The sequence below is a fragment of the Dromiciops gliroides genome, chromosome 2 (genome assembly GCF_019393635.1).
Source record: "Dromiciops gliroides isolate mDroGli1 chromosome 2, mDroGli1.pri, whole genome shotgun sequence".
In the NCBI taxonomy this organism is placed as follows: Eukaryota; Metazoa; Chordata; class Mammalia; order Microbiotheria; family Microbiotheriidae; genus Dromiciops; species Dromiciops gliroides.
Genome location: NC_057862.1, coordinates 288140633 through 288162973, shown reverse-complemented (window position 1 = coordinate 288162973; position 22341 = coordinate 288140633). Strand labels below are relative to the sequence as shown.

The 22341-nt window shown below is 40.8% G+C and overlaps 1 protein-coding gene across 6 annotated transcripts in view; it reads left to right on the top strand.

Annotated features, from left to right (window-relative positions):
* C2H14orf180 (chromosome 2 C14orf180 homolog) overlaps positions 1-21614 on the top strand; it is a 54853-nt gene extending 33239 nt beyond the window's left edge. For 5 of the 6 annotated variants that reach the window (XM_043985704.1, XM_043985703.1, XM_043985705.1 and 2 more), the window contains 3 exons: positions 3235-3261; positions 7439-7593; positions 20875-21614. In XM_043985704.1, coding sequence (XP_043841639.1) covers positions 3235-3261; positions 7439-7593; positions 20875-21012 — 320 coding nt within the window. In that variant the 3' untranslated portion in view covers positions 21013-21614. Of the gene's footprint in view, positions 1-3234; positions 3262-7438; positions 9061-20874 lie in introns of those variants that run through there. The other variant, XM_043985700.1, reaches the window with a different exon arrangement.
* The last annotated feature ends 727 nt before the right edge of the window (positions 21615-22341 follow it).

The following is a 22341-nucleotide window of genomic DNA, read 5'->3' as shown; positions in this document are numbered from 1 at the left end:
TGAACTAATTGCTACTGTTAGCCAATGCAGTTAAATTACAATGGTCCTAAGTACATTTCAAAAGGATTGCACTTTCAAAACCCCAATGAGTTATGCATAGTCCCTTATGCTCTTTGGAGAAAAGATGCTATTGTGCACAAAGCAAAACTATAAGACATTACCTACCAAAGACCTAAACTGAAGGTATTAAACTCATTGGCCCACCAGGCATTTGACCAACTCCTGAGTGGGTCCTGGACCAGATCAAAAGATAATTAGGAAGTATTTAACAAAAATAAGTTAAAATATAATACATTAAAAAGAAAAGAAAAAGGCAAGTAGCTTTTGCTAAGGGACCAATGAGAGTAGCACCTGGAGTTCAAAGATCAGTGTGGACCAAAGCAATCTTGAAATACTTCCAAGAGGCTGCTGGGGGGGGCGAGGCGGGGGGCGGGGGGGGGGGGGGGAGGGAGGCTGGACCTGGAGTCAGAAAGACCTGAGTTCCTCCAGCCTCAGTTACTAGCTGTGTGGCTCAGGACAAGGCACTTAAATGCAATCTACCTCAGTATCTTCGACTATAAAAGAATAATAGGAGCATGTCCTTCACAGGATTGTTATGAGGATCAAATGATATAACAGCAAATGTTTAACGCGATGCCCGACACATAGTCAGTTCTTATTAAGTGCTTGTTCCCCTCCCTGGAAGATCTGGGCATAGAACTAGACCCATAAGGAAGGGAAGAATTCAGGTACCTGTACTTAGAGTGAGAAGCATTGGGGTGTTCCATCTACAATCTCATTAGGAAGGTCTCACTCCCTTTCCCTTTGGATTGGCCCTTTACTCTGTAGTTTGGACTAAAGGATAGAGGACCACCTGACTGCTAATACAACTAAGCTCACCACCTTTTCCCCAATCCTGCTCCTCCTTCCAATTTCCCTGTTTGCCTAGTGCGACCTCCATCCTCTCAGTCACTAAGAGTGTCAGAGAATCACAGAATTGCAGAAGAGTGGGAAGGAATCTCAACAACCATTCAGTTCAGCTCAATGATGATATACTTACCAATTGGTCCTCCAGCTTCTGCTCCAAGACTTCTCTATCCTGGCTCTGTCACTTTCTCCTTGTGTGACATTGGCCAAGTCATCTAACTTCTCTCTGAGCATCAGTTTCCTTATCTGAAAGATTAGGGAGCTGTACTAGATCATCTCAGGAATCCCTTATATCCTCATAACCCAAGATCCTTTCTTCTTCTCCTGACTTGATACCACTCTCATTCCTAGTGTACTCATGATGTCCCTTGGTTGCTCACAGCCACCACCTCCCCAGACCCCCAGTATTAAGCCCTACTTAACTCCACCTCCCTGATAGTTCTCCAAGATCCAAAATTATCTCCCCCTATTCCCTCTAGTTCACAGTCCTACTCCCTAATGGATGGTACTGCCAGCCATCTGAAAAGCCATTTATAAATTCACCTACACAGAGGTGTGAATGATTGATTAGAGCTTAAAATAAGCCTTTCTGGGGGCAGCTAGGTGGCACAGTGGATAAAGCACCAGCCCTGGATTCAGGAAGACCTGAGTTCAAATCCGGCCTCAGATATTTGACACTTACTAGCTGTGTGACCCTGAGCAAGTCACTTAACCCTCATTGCCCCCCCCCCAAAAAAAGCCTTTCTGGTATGCTGCAGTTGAAAAGAAGCCTAAAGGGAAAGGAATTAGGTGCTCATGAGTAACTTAAGACATGAAGCCAGGTCAGAGAGGCTTTCCCTAGTCTGCCAACATGTAGGGCTTACCTGAGGAGTCAAGAACCCTATACCCATAGTCTTCATAGAGAAGTAATTTGTGAGATCAATGTGATGGAGTTAAAAAAGCAAGAACTGGGAGTCAAGAGACCAGGGTTCAGGGGCAGCTAGATGGCGCAGTGGTAAGTCACCGGCCCTGGATTCAGGAGTACCTGAGTTCAAATCTGGCCTCAGACACTTGACACTTACTAGCTGTGTGACCCTGGGCAAGTCACTTAACCCTCATTGCCCTGCAAAAAACAAACAAAAAAAAAGAGACCAGGGTTCTAGAATCAACTTCCTTCTGGGTCTAGTTCTATGCCCAGATCTTCCAGGGAGGGGAATAAGCACTTACTAAGAACTGACTGCATTTGCTGTTATATCATTTGATCCTCATAACAATCCTATGAAGGAGATGCTAAACTCTAAGGTATGAGGGCAGGAAATGTGTCTGACCTAAACTTTATATCTCCTCAACCTTTGACACAATCTTATGTGTAGACTGCATGCAAGACAGGCACATTCCTAAAGACCTACTCTATGGCGAGTTAGCCTCAGGCCAAAGACCTGCTGGATGCCCTCAGCTTTACTGCAGAGATGTATGCAAGTGAGACTTGAGGGCTCTGGGAATAGACATTGGCAGCTGGGAGGAGATGGCCAAGGACCACGCCCGATAGAGTGCAGTACTCAGGAGCAGCTTGCGTGCAGTTGAGATGGACCTTCAAGCTCGGGAGGAAGAAAAACGAATGAGACGCAGGAACCAACGGGCAACAGAGAGTGCAGTTTTCCAATGTCCTCGTTGCAGCAGGAGCTGTGGCTCCTGTATCGGACTGCACAGCCACACTGTGGCTTGTGGCTCTTCAAGGCACTGATCCATGGTCATCCACGACTGGTGGAAGCCTACTACTACTATGTGTAGAGCATATTGTATTGAATATGTGTAGATGCTTGTTGCATTACATCATTAATGTTGCCATTATAATTCTCTCTAGTATGGTGGAATGACCTCTGGTCTTTGAGTCAATTGGGACTTGAATCCCAACCAGCTCTGATGCTTGTCAGCTGTGTAACCTTAGGATAGTCACATCACATCTATGATCTTTAATTTTCTCACCTGTAAAAAAAAAGGGCTCACAATTGCAATCTCTACCTCATAGGGCCATTGTGAAGAAAGTGTGGTTTTTTGTAAATGTCAAAACACTCTAACAAGAATATTATTATTATGATCAAAGGATCTAGGAATAAATGGATCTAAGAAATCATCTATTCAAACCCCCTCACTTTCATCTAAAGAAAGGGGCGATCAGAGAGGGGAATCTTCCTCAAGGTCATGTAGACAGTCACAGAGCCAGGATTCCAATTCAGATTCTCTCCAAATCAAGTGTTTGTTTTGACTCTAATATACTAATGCCCCATCCCACCTTGCCCCAGCTGAAGAACATGTGTTAACACTCCTGTTTTCTCTTTGAATTCCTAGACGACATCTGCATGGACACCATTGTAGGTAAGTGTTGAGTAGTACCCAGTGCTATTTCCTGCCTGGCTGGCTTTGTACTGGGGCTGGCTCTGAACAAAACCTAACTGTTCCCCAGAAACAATGACTCCAGACTATGTGGGAGAAGCTCAGAGGAAATCTTGCCCCTCTCTACCCTGCCTCTTACTCCCACACTGCTCCAGAGACCAAGAGTCAGGGAAAGAGAGCTTTCCCCACCTCCCGATCCTACCAGGTAATCCTCACTCAGACCTATCCTAGGTACTGTGAGAGAAAGGAGAGAAACAAGATAGAATTTTAAGGTTTCTAGCAATAAGGAACCATGGAGAACATCTCATTCAACCCCCTTACTTTCTTTTTTTCTTTTTCTTTTCTTTTCTTTTCTTTTTTTTTTTTGCAGGGCAATGAGGGTTAAGTGACTTGCCCAGGGTCACACAGCTAGTAAGTGTCAAGTGTCTGAGGCCAGATTTGAACTCAGGTACTCCTGAATCCAGGGCTGGTGCTTTATCCACTGAGCCACCTAGCTGCCCCCCATACCCCCTTACTTTCTAGATGAGGCCTAGGGTGGAAAAGTCAAAGTCACACAAGAAGTAGCAGGGACAGTATTTGGATTTTTTTCTACTCATCAAGACACAAATTGTCCCCTTATGTTTCCAATCAATGGGAAGATAAGCCTTACCCACAGTAATCCTTGGGACAAGACAATGTGTAGCTCAGAAGAAATATCACAGAATCAGCATCTCAGAGTCCCAGAGAACTGGAACAGAGGCAGAAGAGGGAAGAATAGGCATTTCTATAGCATCGATTGTGTGCCTGGCACTGTGCTAAACACTTTACAAATAGCATCTCATTTGATTCTTGCAACAACCCTTGGAGGTAGGTGCTATTATTATCCTTATTTTACAGTTGAGTAAACTGAGGCAGGCAGAAGTTCAGTGACTTGCCCAGGGCCACACAGTTAGTAAATGTCTGAGGTCAGACTTAAACTCTGGTTTTCCTGATTCTAGGACCCAGAACTCTATCCACTGTACCACCCAGCTGCCTTTGCCTTCCAGTCCAACCTAAACCTATCCAGGCAACTCCTCTTTCGTTGTTTGTCCTTTGTTCTCAAAGAGAATCATGACATCTGGGTGATGTCATGACTTGCACTGAATTGAATTTGTGAGACAAGACTGTAACCAAGTCACCAACCTCAGTCTCTCCTCCAGAGCCATCTGGGTCCAGTGGCAAGATATATATATATATCAGTATGACTGGAGATGGCCCTGGATGTTTAAGGAAATTGGGGTTAAGTGACTTGCCTAGGGTCACACAGCTACTAAGTGTCTGAGGTGACATTTGAACTCGGGTCCTTCCAACTTCAGGGCCAGTGCTCTATCCATTGTGCTACCTTGTTACCCCTAACCCCTCTACAACATCCCTTATAAATGGATATCCAGGCTCTACTTGAAGCCCAATTCACTTTTAGATGGGTCTCATTTGGGGGAAGTTTTTCTGACATCAAACCAAAATTCACCTTTTCATTCGATTCTACAAACATTTATTAAGCAGCTGCATATTGCTAAACCCTTTACTAGGCATTAGGGATCCAAGACCAAGTTCAAACTTGGAGGGAGTTCCAAAATGTTACCTCTCTTTAGCTTGTATTGTGCATTGCCCCCACTCAGAGTTCCCTGGTGTTGGTGGTGTTCAGTTGTGTCCAACTCTTTGTGACCCTGTGGACCATAGCTTGCCAATACTGTCCATGAGGTTTTCTTGGCAAAGATACTAGAGTAATTTTACCATTTCCTTCTCCATTGGATGAAGGTAATAAACAGAAGTCAAATGACTTGTCCAGGGTCACACATCTAGTAAGTGTCTGAGGTCAGATTTGAACTCACATCTTCCTAACTCCAGACCCAGTGCTCTATCCACTAACAATCATCTGGAGTTAAGTCTCAAAATACAGCTCTGTGTCTATAGATGTGAATTAAAGGACACCTAGTGCAAGCAAGCACTCAAGATAACAATGCACATATTGGGTTAAAAAAAAACAGCCTTTTTTATACCTTACAGAAAATGCAAAAAAAAACTAACTCACGGTAGCCCATAATGGTAAATATAATTCTCTTCTCTTGATGAATCCCACCTTTCACCAATGCCTCTGCAGTCCCCAGCCAACCCCCATTCATAGGACCACCTTGGGGTTTGGCCTTCATGTGATAAGGAATTTAATTCACTAAGCATTTATTGAGTTCCTACTATTTATTGTGCCAGCCACTGTGCGCCAGGGATAACTTGAGATTGCTAGGAAAATAGCCCCAGAGCATTGTATTGAATCCTACTTTTGCCTCAGAGACCTATGAAGACATCCAACCTATAGCCTCGGATTCCCTCAGAAGGGAAATGAACTTGGTGTTTCTAGTGTCCAAAGAAACATATAGAACCAGAGTCTCTTACTCTCCACTGTCAAGGATTATATATTTCCTTGCCACTCTTCAAGCTGTGGAGGCCACAGGTTTGAGCCTTTCCAAGAGGCTGGCATTGACAAGGAACTTCCCTTCTCCTTTAGACTGGACCCAGGAACTCTCACTGTTTGGCCACTGTTTCCCCCTCCTGGGTATGTTTCACTATTATTTATGTTTTCCCTTACCTCTTCAGGATTGGGTTCAGAACTCCATAGATTCACTCCACCACCTACATTTCCTCCCTTCCCTCAAGAGCCACGTCAGATGCTTTTTCTCTATGAAGCTGTCATAACACTCTTACCAACTGTATCCCACCCCAAATGCATAGAACCTGTGTCAGGGACACAAATTTCTCATTCCACTTTGTCTGGCTCTCCTTTGCTTTTTGCAGCATTTATTCAGGAGTGACTTTTCCAATCCCAACTCAGACTTTCCCAATCCCAAAACAGACAAGCTGCTTCTTATCCCCTCACAGTCTGTGGCTTACTCTCCCACAAATGTACAGAGAATCCAGGGGGACGTGAGCTCATGTTTACAGAAAGTACTAACAGCTTCCAATTCCTGGAAATTCTTTTCTCCCTTTACTAGAGGCATTCATGAATTTCCATTTCAGCACAATATACAGTTTTTCTACTGGGCTCCTTATTGGAGTCTTAATGCTTTGTTTGCTTATTGTATCTTGTTTGTCTTCAGTTGCCACATAGTAGCTAGAGGCTGGTGCTCCAGGGACACTGTTAGGATGCAAGATGAAAGGGAGCCACAATGTAGCAGATAGAGAGATCGCCTTCGAGTCAGGAAGACTTGGCTTCTACCCATTAAGGCATACTAACTATGTGCCCACAAGCAAGGAATTTAATTGGCCATGCCCTTCAAAGTTCAAGAAGCCAAATATAGGGGCTCTTCTCCCCTCCAAGCCATTTCTTCTCTGGAGCTTGACTAGAGACTCCCCCTTGTGGAGGCTGTCAAAACTTTGTGTCCCATTTCTGAATAGGCTTCCTGTTTTATAAACAGCCTCCAGGGCATGACCATATCTTCTCAGCCAATACCAATAGACCTCTTGTTGAAACTCCCTCCCTTTCATCTAATGGCTTTCAAGGTTTGATCAAGGACTTTTCACATTTTGATTTATTGGTTTAATAGAGTTATCTACGCCTTGTTCATGCCTATGATTTATTGATTGATTGCTCTCACCTGACAAATTTATCAGAGCATAGCATTTTGTTGGTTACTTTAAGAAGGAGTGATGTGATAGATCAACTCAGTCGACCCCACCTTTACACATTCTTCCTTATATCATGGTTATTTCTGTCCATGTCCTATCTCCTCTAATCAGACTATACGTTTCCTTTAGGGTGAGTCAGTGTCATAAACCATAGCATCACAGAATTCTAGTTAGAAGGGGCTTCAGGGACCATCGAGCCTAACCAATGCCAGAAAAAGAATCCCTACTATAATACATCTAATAAGTGGATGCAAGCCCATACTTGAAGACTTCCAATGAGGCCAAGGACTTGTGACTAAGACTTTATTTTTAAGGGGAAAAAAAATTCTTTTAAGCATATGCAGGATTTAGGGTAAGGAGAAAGAAAGGTAGGCCCACACCTCATGCCTGGAGAAAAACTTTGGTCCCAGTTTCCAGGGTCTGCTTTCATCCTGCTTGACCCCAAGCATGGTGAGGGAATGCTGCCAATGAACCAACACTAACCCTATTCTGTTGCTGTTTCCTTCTCCTGTACCTGCAGCCCCAGACAGGTGGTCATCTGGGTGCTCTCTGTTCCTGTGCCTCTGCCTTTGTATCCTGCTTGGCTTAGCCCTGAGCCTCTATTGTGGTCACACCAAGCTGGGCTCAAAAGCCCTAGAAGAATTCCGAGCCTGGATCCTCTTCGTCCTCCTTCGGGTAAGACACATGGCCGTGACCTTCTGGAAGTGGTTTGGGAGGCAGTGACAGGCCTCCACAGAGCCCCAGCATTTGTACAGCTGCAGCCCTTCTGCTTTTCTCCGTTTGAGGAACCTCTTCAGTTGCAATTCAGAAAAACGACTTCTATAGCCCTATACCCTCCAAGGCAATGAATGGTGGCAGAGCCTGGAATATGAGAGGTTCTGACATGAAGTCCCAGGAAGCTGAGGGTCTTCTGAGCTGCATAGTCAAGTTCAAGGAGAAACAAACAGTGGGTCTACTAAAAAAGCTCCAACCACCCATGTTCTAATGGGTTCTCCAGGGCCAGGAGTAAGTGGGTTATAAGAACTTCTCTCTATCGCTACTAAAATACACATGCATGCCTACATACACACACACACACACACACACACATATGCATACACAGGCATATACACACACAGGTTCAGAGCTGGAAGTGATCTCAAAGAACATCAGGTTCAATTTGTAGTTACCTGGGAGAATCCCTTCTCAACAAGTCCAATAAGTAGTTATCCAGCCTCCACCTGAACACTTCTAGTTATGAGGATCTCATTATGTTCAGGGGCAAACCACTCCACTTTGGGTCAATTCTAATCATCGGGGACTTTTACCTTAAACTGTACTAAAACCTGCCTTTTATTAACTTTCACCCATTTCTCCTAATTCTGCCCTCTGGACCAAACAGAATAAGTCTCCCCCATGATAGCCCTTCGGGTCACTGAGTGTAGTGACCGGTGTATCTGCTGAGTTTTCCCATCTCTAGGCCAAATATCCCCAGGTCTGTCAACATATCCTCATACAGGGGGGCAGTTAGGTGGCGCAGTGGCCCTGGATTCAAGAGGACCTGAGTTCAAATCCAGCCTCAGACACTTGACACTAGCTGTGTGACCCTTGGCAAGTCACTTAACCCTCATTGCCCCACAGAAAAAAAAAAAAGCATATCCTCATACAGGATGGTCTTCAGTTCTCATCATTTGGGTCATCCTCCTCCCTACACAGTCCAGCTTTTTAGTGTCTTTCCTAATAGGTAATATGCAGAAATTCATACTAGCTATGTGTGTGCCATGGCAGAGGCCAGCCAGATGATCGCCTCCTTTGTTCTGGACACTAGGACTCTTTTAATGCAACCTATAATTGCATTTGCTATTTTGGTTACCCAGTCATCCTGTTCACTCATATTGAGCTTGTGGTAAATCAGTTAATCCCATGTATACTTATCCCCATTCACATATATGCACTTACCAACACGTGCATACAAGCATACACATGCATGTGCACACACACACACACACACACACACACACACACTCCTCTAGAACTCTCAGAAGCCCAGACACTGCCAGGTTAAACTGCTGTTCCACTAATCTCAAACTGGACTCATGTTACTATAATTTTTATCAGGGAACACTGGATCTTGAGCACATCACTTTCTCAATAATTAAAGAAAGTTTCGCTTGTTTATCCACAAATAGATCCATTCTGTTTTCCATATTTGTCGCCTTTCTCCAGTTTAACTCAAGCCCCGCAATAACCATGAAGCGATTATGCGACATGCAAGGTGAAAGATTGCCAGGGTATGATAGAAAGAGAGATGGCCTTGGAATCAGAGAGCCCTAGCTTTCATTCCTATCTCTAACACATACTAGCTATTGACCATAGGCAAGTAATGTACTCTTCCAAGCCCTTAGACTTCTCAAGACTATAACTTATAGATGTGTTGCTGGTTGGCATTGGTGGAAGGAGTTTCCATAATGAAATTTCACCTATGGAATCACATCTGGAAAAAAAAATGTATGACACTCTTTTAAGTGCTGGCTAAACATAGCCCCTCCCTTCAAGAAGGTTACGCTCTAATGGGGGAGGGAAGGAAAGGAGTAGCTACAAGTTGTAAGTAGATAAGTATGACACAAGAAAGAGTTATGATGACAAGGATAACCACAGACAAAGTGATTTAGGAAAATTTGAAGGGGAGAATTTTCAGCCAAGGAGATTTGGAATAGGTAACACCTGAACCGGGTTTCAAAAAAAGATGAATATCTCAATAGGCAGAGGTGAGAAAAGCTTGAATTTTGGTCATGGGAGGATAACCTTCAGGGCTACACCAAAGTGGAATACAGTGATAATGTCTACTAACATTTTAGAGAAAAAGAGTAGTCCATTTTGTCTGAAATAGACAATGCATGAAGGTGGAGATGAACAAGCTGACAGGAAATGTAGGTTAGAGGAAGATGATAGAGAGCTGCAAATGCCAAGCTAACAAGTATTTGTTTTATTTATCCCATGTAAAGAGCTACCAAAGGCTTTTGGACCTAAGAATAATATAGTGAGAGCTATGTTTTAAGATTCTTTTAGCAGTTATTCAAAGGATGTGTCCTGCTCTATGAAAATGAAAGTTCTTTGAGAGGAGGGCCTGTGGTTTTGCCTTTTTTTGTATCCCCAGTACTTAGCACAGAGCCTGACACATGGTAAGCACTTAATAAATGATTATTAACAGACATGACTTAGTTCTCAAAGATAATGTCATCTGTGAAAGCTCTCCTAGTTTCTACCAAGCTGGGAAGGCTTCCAATGTAGTCAAGGCAACAGACATTCTGGCTGGTGACCTACCTAGCTAAGTGGAAAGGCACAGCAGGTTGGTCACAAGATAAATGATTTCTTGGGCCATGGAAACCCATGAAAAACACTTTAAAATGAAATAGTCCTTAGTCCTGTGTGACTCCCTTCTGTGGTCTGCAGAATGGCTAAAAATGAAGGAGAGAGTACTAAGAATCAGTTTTTACATAATCCACAAGCATTAACTGTTGTTTCTTTAAATATCAAATTTTTGTCAACTGACAAAAAGGTTGACATACTACCAGAGGAAGTGAAATATACCAAATGATTGTTTTCACTGATAATGAAGTCAGAAGTCATCAAAAAAAAAAAAAAACCCTTACATGTAAGTGTAAACATCACTCAGTCATTTATTAGATGCCTGCTAAGTGCCAGAGACCATGCTAAGTGAAAAAGTGGCGGGGGGGGGGGGGGGGGGGCAGCATGTAGGCAAGTAAATAGAAATATACAAAATAGAAGATAATTTGTGGAGGATGATGATGACACCTCCTGAACTATTTCCTATTCTCTCAGGGTGCCTGGATCATGATTGACTCTCAATTATAAAGTAAGGGATCAAGCTAGATGATGACTTAGGTTTCTTCTCTAAATCCTGATCCTGTCATCCTAGTGTTTTTTCCATATGAATACAGTTGGAAATGGGAAAGAGGCAAATGAAGAAAGCCATAGATAATCACAAAAATAACAGGCACTAAAAAGTCATTTCTCAGGGACTACTGAAAAGATGTAGTATTGATATGTCGCAAGAGAGTCTATCACCTCAGTATACCTCCCAACAAAACAATAAAAATGTCCCTCTCCTCAAAGAAGTAAAATTAACAGAAATGCTTTAATGAAATTTTTGTTTAGGGTAAAAAAATGCTCAGAGATAAATAAAGAACTCTAACAGTATAAAAAATTATATGCATTAAAAATAAAAGATAAAATTTTTTTAAATAAGAGACAAAAGCAACAAAGTATATGCAAATTACACCAGAAGCACTAGGAATAAAATTAGAATTTTCTCATTAATACAACAAAATGGAAAATAGTGAAGAAATTAGAAGTAAGATATTGAATATAACAAAAAAAAACTCAGGGCAAGATGATTAAACTCAACAGTTTAGAAATATCTGTAGAAAATATTAGCAAAGGAATAAACTGAAAAACAATTATTTCATTGGAGGACAGAACTGTGGACCCATCAGAGAAAGTAGAAAAGTACAGAAAATTACACATCTAGGGAAAATTCATAATCTATACAGATGAAAATAATAGTCATACTTCTAGAGCTGAAAGAAGCTTCAGGGTCATCCATTCCAACCTACTCATTTTACATATACAGGAAGCAGAAACTGACATTCAGGGAGGTTAAGTGACTTGCCCAAAGACACACAACTCATAAATAAGAATGTCAAGGTAGAATGAGAGAAAACTTAAGAGTCATTTTGTTTCCAAAAATAATTGGATGAAGAAAATAATAAGGAAATTTAATAAGAATTTTTTCCAACAATAAAAATGTACAGATTTCAAATCAACAGAATTTACATAGAGCACCAACAGAGTGAACCCCATATTCAACTCACATGGAAACATGATTATTAAGCTTCAATACTACAATGACAAGAGGATACTTCAATAAGAAGGCAAGAAATAAAGCATAACATATCCAAAATTATCTATTTTTATTATAGTAGGTTCTTCTTTGGAAAAATAACAGGGAAAGTAGAATATGATAAAGTAAAAATTAAGAGATATGAAACTTCATACTAAATCTAGTGTCCCAGAAAATACAATTATTCTTTTCAAAAAAAAAAAAGAGTCATTTAAGAATCTGCAAGAATTAAATATTTTGTAAAGGACAGAGCCAAACAACAATCTGAGATGCTGCATCAAGGGGAGTACTAAAATCAATAAGTTCATTATAACTGTAATCACCATAGAAGGAAAAATTAATGTTGTTTTGATTAGCCACTTAATTACAGAAACAGACTTCAGGGCATGGTGGGAAAAAGAATGAGGAGACAGAGGATGTGTAGCAGAGTTTGCATGGAAGAACAATCCCTGAGTAATGTATACATCTCGAATAAGCAGAAGGTAGAGAACTCAAAGTCTTGTAAAAGTTAGTGTTAATTAGTATTATATAATAAAAGAACTGTGAATGAAAAACACAAGCACAGAGATTGAATAAGTAGGTCTTAAGATTGTAATAAAATTAAGAAACAGGTAAAATTAGGAATATTATATTATCTTCTGAAAATAATAAAGTATGGTAAGATAATGAAGTATTATACATATTACTGTTGTGAAAAGATGGAAAATTTTTTGCTATTCAACAAATAGAAGATATTATAGAACACAAAATAGGTCAGTTTGATTATGTAAAAACAACTACCTTTTGCAAATCACAAAGTAATGTTCCCAGAAAGGAAAGAAACAAATTAGAAAAATCTTCATTATATAAGTTCCTGATCAAATCTGACATTAAACTCTATAAGAAATAGGCACACATTTGTAAGTAAGGTACATTCCCCAATAGTTCAATGGCTATGAACATACAGGACATGAAAGAAAAAATATATTAATTATCAATACGAACTGAATAATTGTTCAAGAAAGTATGATAGAGTTTTCAAGTGCTTATTGATCAGAGAAACAGCAAAGCAAATTAAAACAATTCTGAGATATCATCTTAGCTAAAGGTGTTGGGGTATCTTGAATCTCATCCATTCCATTAGTTATCTCAGTCAATCAGTCAATAAGTATTTATTAAGCACCCACCTGTGCCAAGCACAATTCTATGCTCTAGGAATACAAAGAAAAGGACAGTCCCTGCTCTCCAGGAGCTCATAGTCTAGTGAGGAAGATGATATGCAAACAACTATGTACAAACAAGTTATATACAGAATAAATAGGAAATCACTAACAGAGAAATTACTAAGAGAATTGTGAAAGAATTTCTGTGGAAGGCGGGATTTTGGCAGAGCCCTGAAGGAATCCAGGGAAACCAGGAGGCAGAGATAATGATGGAAGTCTTTCCAGGCATTAGAAAATGCTTAGACTGGAATCAGGAGAGACTTATGACAGGCAAATGCACCAGGAAGCTATTTCAAGAATCCAGGCATGTGAGGAGGGCTTATGATAGAGTGGTGAGAAAAGGGGGCTTATACAAGAGTACAAGAGATGTTGCAAAGGTGAAATTGACAGGCCTTGGCAACAGATTGAATTGGGGAGGGGGGGAGATAACAAATAATTAAGAGTTTAGTTTAGTTGTAACCCTGAGGGACTGGGAAGATGGTAGTACCTTTGACAATAATAGGGAAGGTTGGAAACAGGGAGGGATTAGGAAAAAGATAATGAGTTCATTTGTGGACATGTTGAGTTTCCAGCTTTGCATCATCTGAAAATTTTATAAATATGCCATCTGTGCTTTTATCCAAGTTGATGATAAAATTTTTAAAGAGGATAAGGCCTAGCACAAATCCCTGGGGCATTACAATAATTATTATTTGGGGTTTTCTCATCATTTTTCAGTTGTGTCCAACTCTTCATGATCCCTTTTGGAGTTTTATTGAGAAAGATACTGGGGTGGTTTGCCATTTCTTTCTCCAACTCATTTTACAGATGAAGAAACTGAGGCAAACAGGGTTAAATGACTTGCTCAAGATCACACAACTAGTAAGTGTCTTAGACCAGATTTTAACTCAGGTCTACCTGATTCCAGGCCTGGCATTCTATCTACTTTGCCACCTACCTGTCCCTAATAATTATTATACTATAGCATTATAGCTACATATGAATGTGTTTTATCCCCATACAAAACTATGCTCTCCACACAGCCAGGGACTTTGTGAAATCTAAACGTTGTATCTCTTCTAGCATGTAGCACTGGGTTTTATACCCAGTAACCACGTAATAAATGTTTGTTGAATTAAAATATTTACTCAAGGGGCAGCTAGATGGCGCAGTGGATAAAGCACCAGCCCTGGATTCAGGAGTACCTGAGTTCAAATCCGTCCTCAGACACTTGACACTTAGTAGCTGTGTGACCCTGGGCAAGTCACTTAACCCCCATTGCCCCGCCAAAAAATATATATATATATATTTACTCAATAGCATAGAGAAGCCATTGTAGGATCTAACATTTTACAAAGATCATTCACAGAACTGATCATTCAAAATGTACCATTTTTCTCAGGAATCTCAATCTCAGTAGAGCCTCCAAGAGTCTAAGTCCTATAGATAAAATGGGAAATGGCCAATGCCCTCCATTTATACCAATGGGGCCATCCTCAAGAAATAATGATAACTGGTATTTATATAGCGCTTCAAAGTTTGCAAAATGCTTTACATGTATCAATTCCCAATAACCTCATTGAAGAAAATAATACTGTTACTATCCCCATTTTACAAATCATAAAATCACGGATTTTCTTTGATTTTATCTATATTCTAAAGCTAGAAGATATGGCAAAACTCATCTGGTTAAATCACATCTCTTCCACTTACCACCTGTGTGAACTGAGTTATATATTTTCAACTCTTTGAATCTCCACAACCTCCTTTAAAAGATGGCAAGTATAACAAAGGGCTACATAGGTGTGCATTAATGATCATATGAGATAACATGTGAAATACTATGATACCACAATCCTGAAGGAGGTAAGTAAATTAAATTGTGGGGCAAAGGAAATGGAACACTCATAGACCCCCTGACATTTAACAAAAGGAGTATTACTTAACAATAGCATAGAAAGGACAAGAATACAGCATTGATTCCATTGAGTACAGACCCTGATTGCCTTCGCATTTGCCATGGCTACACACCAGGTCAAGAAACATGAGTCAAGGGGATAGCTAGGTGGTGCAATGGATAAAGCACCAGCCCTAGATTCAGGAGGACCTGAGTTCAAAGCCAGCCTCAGAAACTTGACACTTACTATCTGTGTGACCCTGGGCAAGTCACTTAACCCTCATTTCCCCTCAAGAAAGAAGAAACATGAATCAAACCTGAGGAGTCCCAGCCTCTTCATGCACTAGGTTTTTGTTCTTAGGCCACCAAGAAACCATGCCAAGTGCAAGCCTTAGAGGGAGCTCACAAGGCATCAGTCTTTTCTCTCTCTGCCCTACCACCACACACACACACACACACACACACACACACACATTGCCTATAGCCATACTATTAAAGGAGAGTCTAAACCTTTGGGTATTATTTTCTAAGATATTCAAAGCAACTTTCCCAAGAATACAATCATTATTCTAACTGCCAGAACTGGGGAATTGAACCCCATTTCTCTGAGTCTATATCAGCATTAATTCTACTGCCCTGTGTTCACCCAACCCTTTCATTTTATAAATGAGGAAAGTGAGATTGAAAGAGATTAAGTGACTTGCTATGGGTCCCACTGATAGTTTGAGGCAGGATAAAACTAGGTCTTCCAGACTCCAAATACAGCATTCTATACACAAAACTCCCTCTGTTCTTTAAGCATTATCAACTCATGACCTTGCCAACAATGTAGACTGAACATCGAATCCTGTATTTGTGGTGGAATATGACTTGGTAGGAAGCTGCCTGCTCAGGAGATCGACACACCTGGGTTCAAATTCCACCTTTGTCCTGAACTTGGGCCATACCTTTCTAGACTACAATGTTCTCATCTGTGAAATGTCAAGGAAGAGTCAGAAAACCTGCCTCTGAGTTCCAGTTCTACCATAGCTTGTGTATATCAGTTGCTCAGAGCATGTCAGTTGCCATCTCTGGGCCTCAGTGTCCCCATCTGTAAGATGAGAAATTGAACTAAATGATCTCTAACACGATCCCTTCAAGTTCCAATTTTCTGACATTCTCAAATACTGAGTGTCTAAGTGACCAGTCCCTGTTCTGCCTCTTAACACAGCTATGATGAGGATTGGGTAAGATGCATGGAAAAACACAACCTTGCAAAGATACCAAAATGGTTCATACTTACATATGATTTTATGTTTTACAAAGTTGTTTATGTCTCCTCTCATTTGTTCTTCAAAACAGTTATGAGAAGTAATTACTGTAAGTATAAGTATCCCCATTTTAAACAAAAACAAACTGAGGTTTAGAAAAGGGAAGGACCTTGCCCAAGATCAAACAGGAAGTCAATGGCAGAACCGAGATTGACACTCGGGTCTCCTGATTTGAAATCTAAGACCCCTTCCAAAGCACCTAGATCCCTGTTACTTAAGAATCTGGGGGGCAGCTAGGTGGTGGATAGAGCACCAGCCCTGGAGTCAGGAGGACCTGAGTTCAAATCCGGCCTCAGACACTTAACACTTACTAGCTGTGTGACCCTAGGCAAGTCACTTAACCCCAATTGCCTCACCAAAAAAAAATTTTTTTTAAAAGAATCTGGGATATAACGATGGTATAGAAAGATGAACTGTGCTTACAGAGAGGAATCATTTTGCTTTTATGAAAGAAAGAAAGGGGAAAGAAGACTCTTCTGTTCTTCTCTTATCATGCGGAAAGTAAATGCATCTTCTATGAAACCAGGTCAGCCAGATGACTCCCAGCTGTCCCCAGCTCCCCCGGGGACCTGAAGCTTTACAAAATTCTCAACTGCCAGCAAGAGCAGCCCTCGATGGGCACTGAGCCCAAGCAAGGGCTCTGAGAGACTGACAGACGCCTTAGGGGGGGAAAGAGATGGGGCAGGCTGAACTCAGCAGGAGGGATAGCAAGTCAGGGCCCAGACAAGAAACAACCACAGAGACAAATGGGCCAGAAGATTATTCTTGCCCCCAGCTGGCCATCATGAGCTGTCACCAGTAATTAGGGTGAGACATGGGCTGTCCAGGCTAGTCACAGGCTGTCATGGGTACTCACAAGTGGTCATAGGCAGTCGTGTAGTCAGAGGCAATTACAGGAGGTCAAAGGCAGTTGTAGGCAATGATAGTCAAGGGAGAGATTCAGGCAGTCACCAATTGCCCATCATAGATAGTCAAGAGGAGCTAGAGGCAATCACAGGAAATTAGGGTTAATAATTGGCAGTCGTATGTCATCATGGGAAATCATTCATGATCACGAACAATCACAAATAGTTGCAGATTATCATGGACAGTCCTGTTCACTCCCAGACCGTTCTTGGCAATTCCTGGCTTCCATATCTCAATTTAGCCCACCCCCACCCCCACCCCCACTCAGCTTCCCCTCCTGGATCACTACCTTGTCATGGGGGTGGGGGGTAGGGGGGACAGACTTACATAGCTCAATGAAACTATGATCTATGGAGTACAGGGTTACCTAAAATGGACAGGTCATAGTGGAGAGATCCACTGGTGAAGGCAATGGCAAACCAATCCAGTATCTTTGCCAAGAAAACCCCATAAACAGTTGTGCTATGGTCCATAGGGTCATGAAGAAACAGACGAGACTGAATGACTGAGCAACAACAACAGCTTGGCTTCTCAAGTGGAGAACAGAGAAAGCAGAAGGATAGCATGAACCCAAAAAGCAGCCAGGTTTAGAAATTATTCCCAAGGGACTTTGCTTCTTAGCTTAAAAAACCCATCTCCAGGCCAGGCCCAAGTTGGATTCTTCCTTCAGGTCAAAAGGGACCACCAACGTCATGCACTTACTGCCATCCAAATGCCCAAATAAGGTTTGAAGTCCCTTATGATACATTGGGGAAGATGAGGTTCAGACCTTGGGGATGCGTCTACTGATCAGAAAGGAACTTTGCAGGGGCATCTAGGTGGCACAGTGGATAGAGCACCAGCCCTGGAGTCAAGAGGACCTGCGTTCAAATCTGGCGTCAGACACGACACTTACTAGCTGTGTGACCCTGGGCAAGTCACTTAACCCCAATTGCCTCACCAAAAAAAAGAAAGAAAGAAAGAAAGAAAGAAAGAAAGAAAGAAAGAAAGAAAGAAAGAAAGAAAGAAAGAAAGAAAGAAAGAAAGAAAAGAAAGAAAGAAAGAAGGAAGGAAGGAAGGAAGGAAGGAAGGAAGGAAGGAAGGAAGGAAGGAAGGAAGGAAGGAAGGAAGGAAGGAAGGAAGGAAGGAAAGAAAGAAAAAAAGAAAGAAAGAAAGAAAGAAAGAAAGAAAGGAAGGAAGGAAGGAAGGAAGGAAGGAAGGAAGGAAGGAAGGAAGAAAGAAAGAAAGAAAGAAAGAAAGAAAGAAAGAAAGAAAGAAAGAAAGAAAGAAAGAAAGAAAGAAAGAAAGAAAGAAAGAAAGAAAGAAAGAAAGAAAGAAGGAAAGGAACTTTGCAGCCATGGCCTCAGCCATGAAACGAAAGGCACTCATCTCCAACCACCATGCCTGTGCCCAACGCCCAGGCAAGATTACTTGACCAGGCCCAATTAAAGATCTCCGCTCTATTACAAATTGCAGAAGTACCCCCAGTTAGGGTAGAGCTGCACCCCACTGACCATGATGAGTCTCACCCACAGCAAGAGGATTCTGAGTATAGCCTGAACCACCCATGGGTGCCTGTCAGGACCCTCCCCTTTGCCCAACCCCTCTTCTCCATGACAAATGGCCAGGACTTGCCCTTCTTGTCAAAGCAGGATCGTGTTCATCTTGCCACTCACTCTTCCTCAGGAACTGGTTATCCTACACCTTCCAGGACAACAATGACAAACTGGATAAAATTCATCTTTTTTTTTCCAGAGCAATGAGGGTTAAGTGACTTGCCCAGGGTCACACAGCTAGTAAGTGTCAAGTGTTTGAGGACAGATTTGAACTCAGGTCCTCCTGAATCCAGAGCTGTTGTTTTTTCCACTGTGCCACCTAGCTGCCCCCAAAACTCATCTTTAGGGATGGGAGAGAGCAAGAAGAGACCAGCTACCCACATCCTTTCCTCCCCAGGAAACCTGTGGACTCGTATAATGATCTTTCAGAGAAAATGCCTCCAATGCAATTCTCATTATTGATTTGTAGGATCATGGAATGTTAGAGATATAAGGGACCTCAGAGGCCATTTACCCTGACCTTCCCATTATACAGATGGAGAAACTGAGACCTATAGGTCTCAAAAAAAATTTTTAAAAGAAGAAATGACTAATTCACAGTCAAACAGAAAATCATTGACAAAGCCAGAATTCCAACTCAGGTCTCCTGACTCCTCTCCCAATGTCCTTCCCATTCCTCTATGCTTAAAACTATTGACTAAACAACAAACTCCTTTGAGCTGAGAGTGGTTTTTTTCAGGCCATGTCAGAGGGGACATTAGAGTCATGGCATGCAGGTGAGAAAAATATTAGGCCAGGTAGGACCATTCTGTGCCCTTCTAACACTGTGTAAAAGAAACTCCTTCTCTACCGACATAGGCTATAAGACCTGCCTGGTGAGAGATGGTATAGCCATCCTCCAATCTGCTTCTTGGTCATGAGCACACTTCCTTTTTTTTATTAAGATTATTAATTAAGACAATAAAGTATGGGCCATGGGAGATCACCTCAGTTTGATCAAGCATTTCTCTTTTCAATCCCCTCTTTATTTTTTTCCTTCAGGAAGGGGCATTGTGGTACAAAGGAATGAGCACTGCAGCTGAAGGAGAACCTGAGTTCAAATCCCAGCTCTGCCACTTGTTATCTTTGTGACCATGGGCAAGCCATTTACCCATTTCCTCATCTGGAAAATGAGGGGTGGGGCAGCTAGGTGGCACAGTGGATAGAGCACCAGCCCTGGAGTCAGGAGGACCAGAGTTCAAATCCGACCTCAGACACTTGACACTTACTAGCTGTGTGACCCTGGGCAAGTCACTTAACCCCAATTACCTCACCGAAAAAAAAGAAATAAAGAAAATGAGGAGCTATAGACTAGATGGCTTCTAAGGCCCCTTTTGCCACTATACCTATTCTCTTATGAGTGATTCTCCTATTTAGTTACAACTTCCTTGGATCTTTTGGTTTCTTTTATAGAAGCAGTGGCAAAATTGATTATGCTTTGCTTCAGTTCTTCCAGCATTATGTCAATTCACTGGTCATTGGACAAAGATCTCACACATGCAGGGCAATAGGCAAATTAATATTTTATATGATAACGAAACATACCTCCCCCCTCTTGGAGGTGGGGGTTGAGAGGACTTCTTACAAATATAGAATATGCTATACACAATCAGGTATAATCACTTTGTATGTTGATTTTGCTTAAAGGTTTTTCTTTAATACCTAGATGGATGGGGAGAAGGTAAGAGGATAGAAGTTAAGGGGTACAAAAACAAAAGATAATGATAACACTTTAAAAAAATAACATAGAAAGTCTAAACTCTATGATTAATAGAATCATCTGCCCTTTTCCCTTCACTTATTGAAGTCACTGAACCAAGAGTCATTTTGCATTTTTCTTTGTTTCATGGGTTGGCACAAAGAATTCATCATCTAGTAATTGGACTTGAAGTTGAGCAATCTGTATTTAAATCACAACTCTTCCATTTATTTACTACCCATGTGACCTTGCATGAGTCATTTTAATTTTCTGAGCTTCAGTGTTCTCACCTACAAAGATGGGGTAATGATAATGGGGTCAAATGTTTCATAGGTTTATTGTAAATGATCTTATTAGGACAATATATGTGAAACACATTACGGGACCCCAATCCTAAAATAAGTTCTGAGACAAATCTGAGTGAAATGATCATAAACCATCTAACATATATTTTCTAATTCAATTTTATTTTATTTTCATTTCCAGATTCTATTTCCAGATTCATTTCCAGATTCCCTCTCACTGATAATTCCTCCCTCATCCTTCGAGAAGGCAAGAAATATAAACCCATCACAAATACAGTCATGCAAACCAAATTTCTGCATTAGCCATGTTCTGGGGTAGGGAGAGAGGAGGAAGAACTGCTTCAGTCTGCACTCTGAGTCCATTAGTTCTCTGTCTGGCAATTTTTATCATGAGTCCTTTGGAATTGTGCTAGATCAGAGTTAATGACTCATTCAGTTGATTATCATTACAATATTGCTGTTACTGTGTAAATGTTCTCCTTGCTTTGTATCAGTTCATATAAATCTTCCCAGGTCTTTCTGAAACCATCCACTTACAGCACAATAGTATTCCATCACATTTACATACCACAAATTGCTCAGTCATTCCCCAGTTGATAGGCATCCCCTCAATTTCTAGTTCCACAGAATTAATCACTTTTATAAATTATGTTTTATAAATATATTATACATTATAATATTACTAATAAGCACATTACATAATGAATAAAAGTAACATTTTTAGAAATTGTACATTATAAACATATTGTATAAATTATAATAATTCAAAGAATAATTTCAAAGAATGTGGTGGTTGGCCACCTCAAAAAGATCTGCTATAAATATTTTTCTATATATGGGTCCATTTCCTTTTTCTCTCATCTTTTTGATGTAAAGACCTAGTAGCAGTATTACTGGGTCAAAGGGTATGGATAGTTTTATAGCTTTCAGAGCATAATTTTTTTTCTGAATTTTTTTTTCCAGAATGGTTGGATTAGTTCATAGCTCCACCAACACTGCATTAGTATACCTATTTTCACATATTTCCTCTAGCATTTGTTATTTTCATGTTCTGTCATCTTCAGTCTAATGGGTATGAGTTGGTACCTCACAGTTATCTTAGTTTGCATTTCTCTATTAGCAATTTAGATAATTTTATATGGTTATTAATAACTTTGATTTCTTACTCTGAAAACTGCCTGTTCAAATACCTTGACCATTTAGCAATTGAGGAATAACTCTTATTCTTATAATTTTTCTCAGTTCCATATATATTTAATAAATAAAACTCTTATCAGAAAGATTTGCTGCAAAGACTTTTTCACAATTTCCTGCTTGTCTTGATCTTAGCCACATGGTTTTGATTGTTCAAAACCTTTTATACTTTATGTAGCTAAAATTATCCATTTTATCTCCCATCCACCTTTCTATCTCTTGTTTGCTCATGAGCTCTTCCCTTATCAATAGATCTTACATGTAATTGCTTCCATTCTCCACTAATTTGCATATGATATAATGTTTTATGTCTAAATCACGTACCCATTTTGAGGTTATCTTAGTATATGGTATTATATATTGGTTTATGCCCAGTTTCTGCAAGACTCCTTTCCAGTTTTCCTAGCAGTTTTAGTCAGAGTTCTTGTCACAGAAAGTTATGATCTTCAGGTTT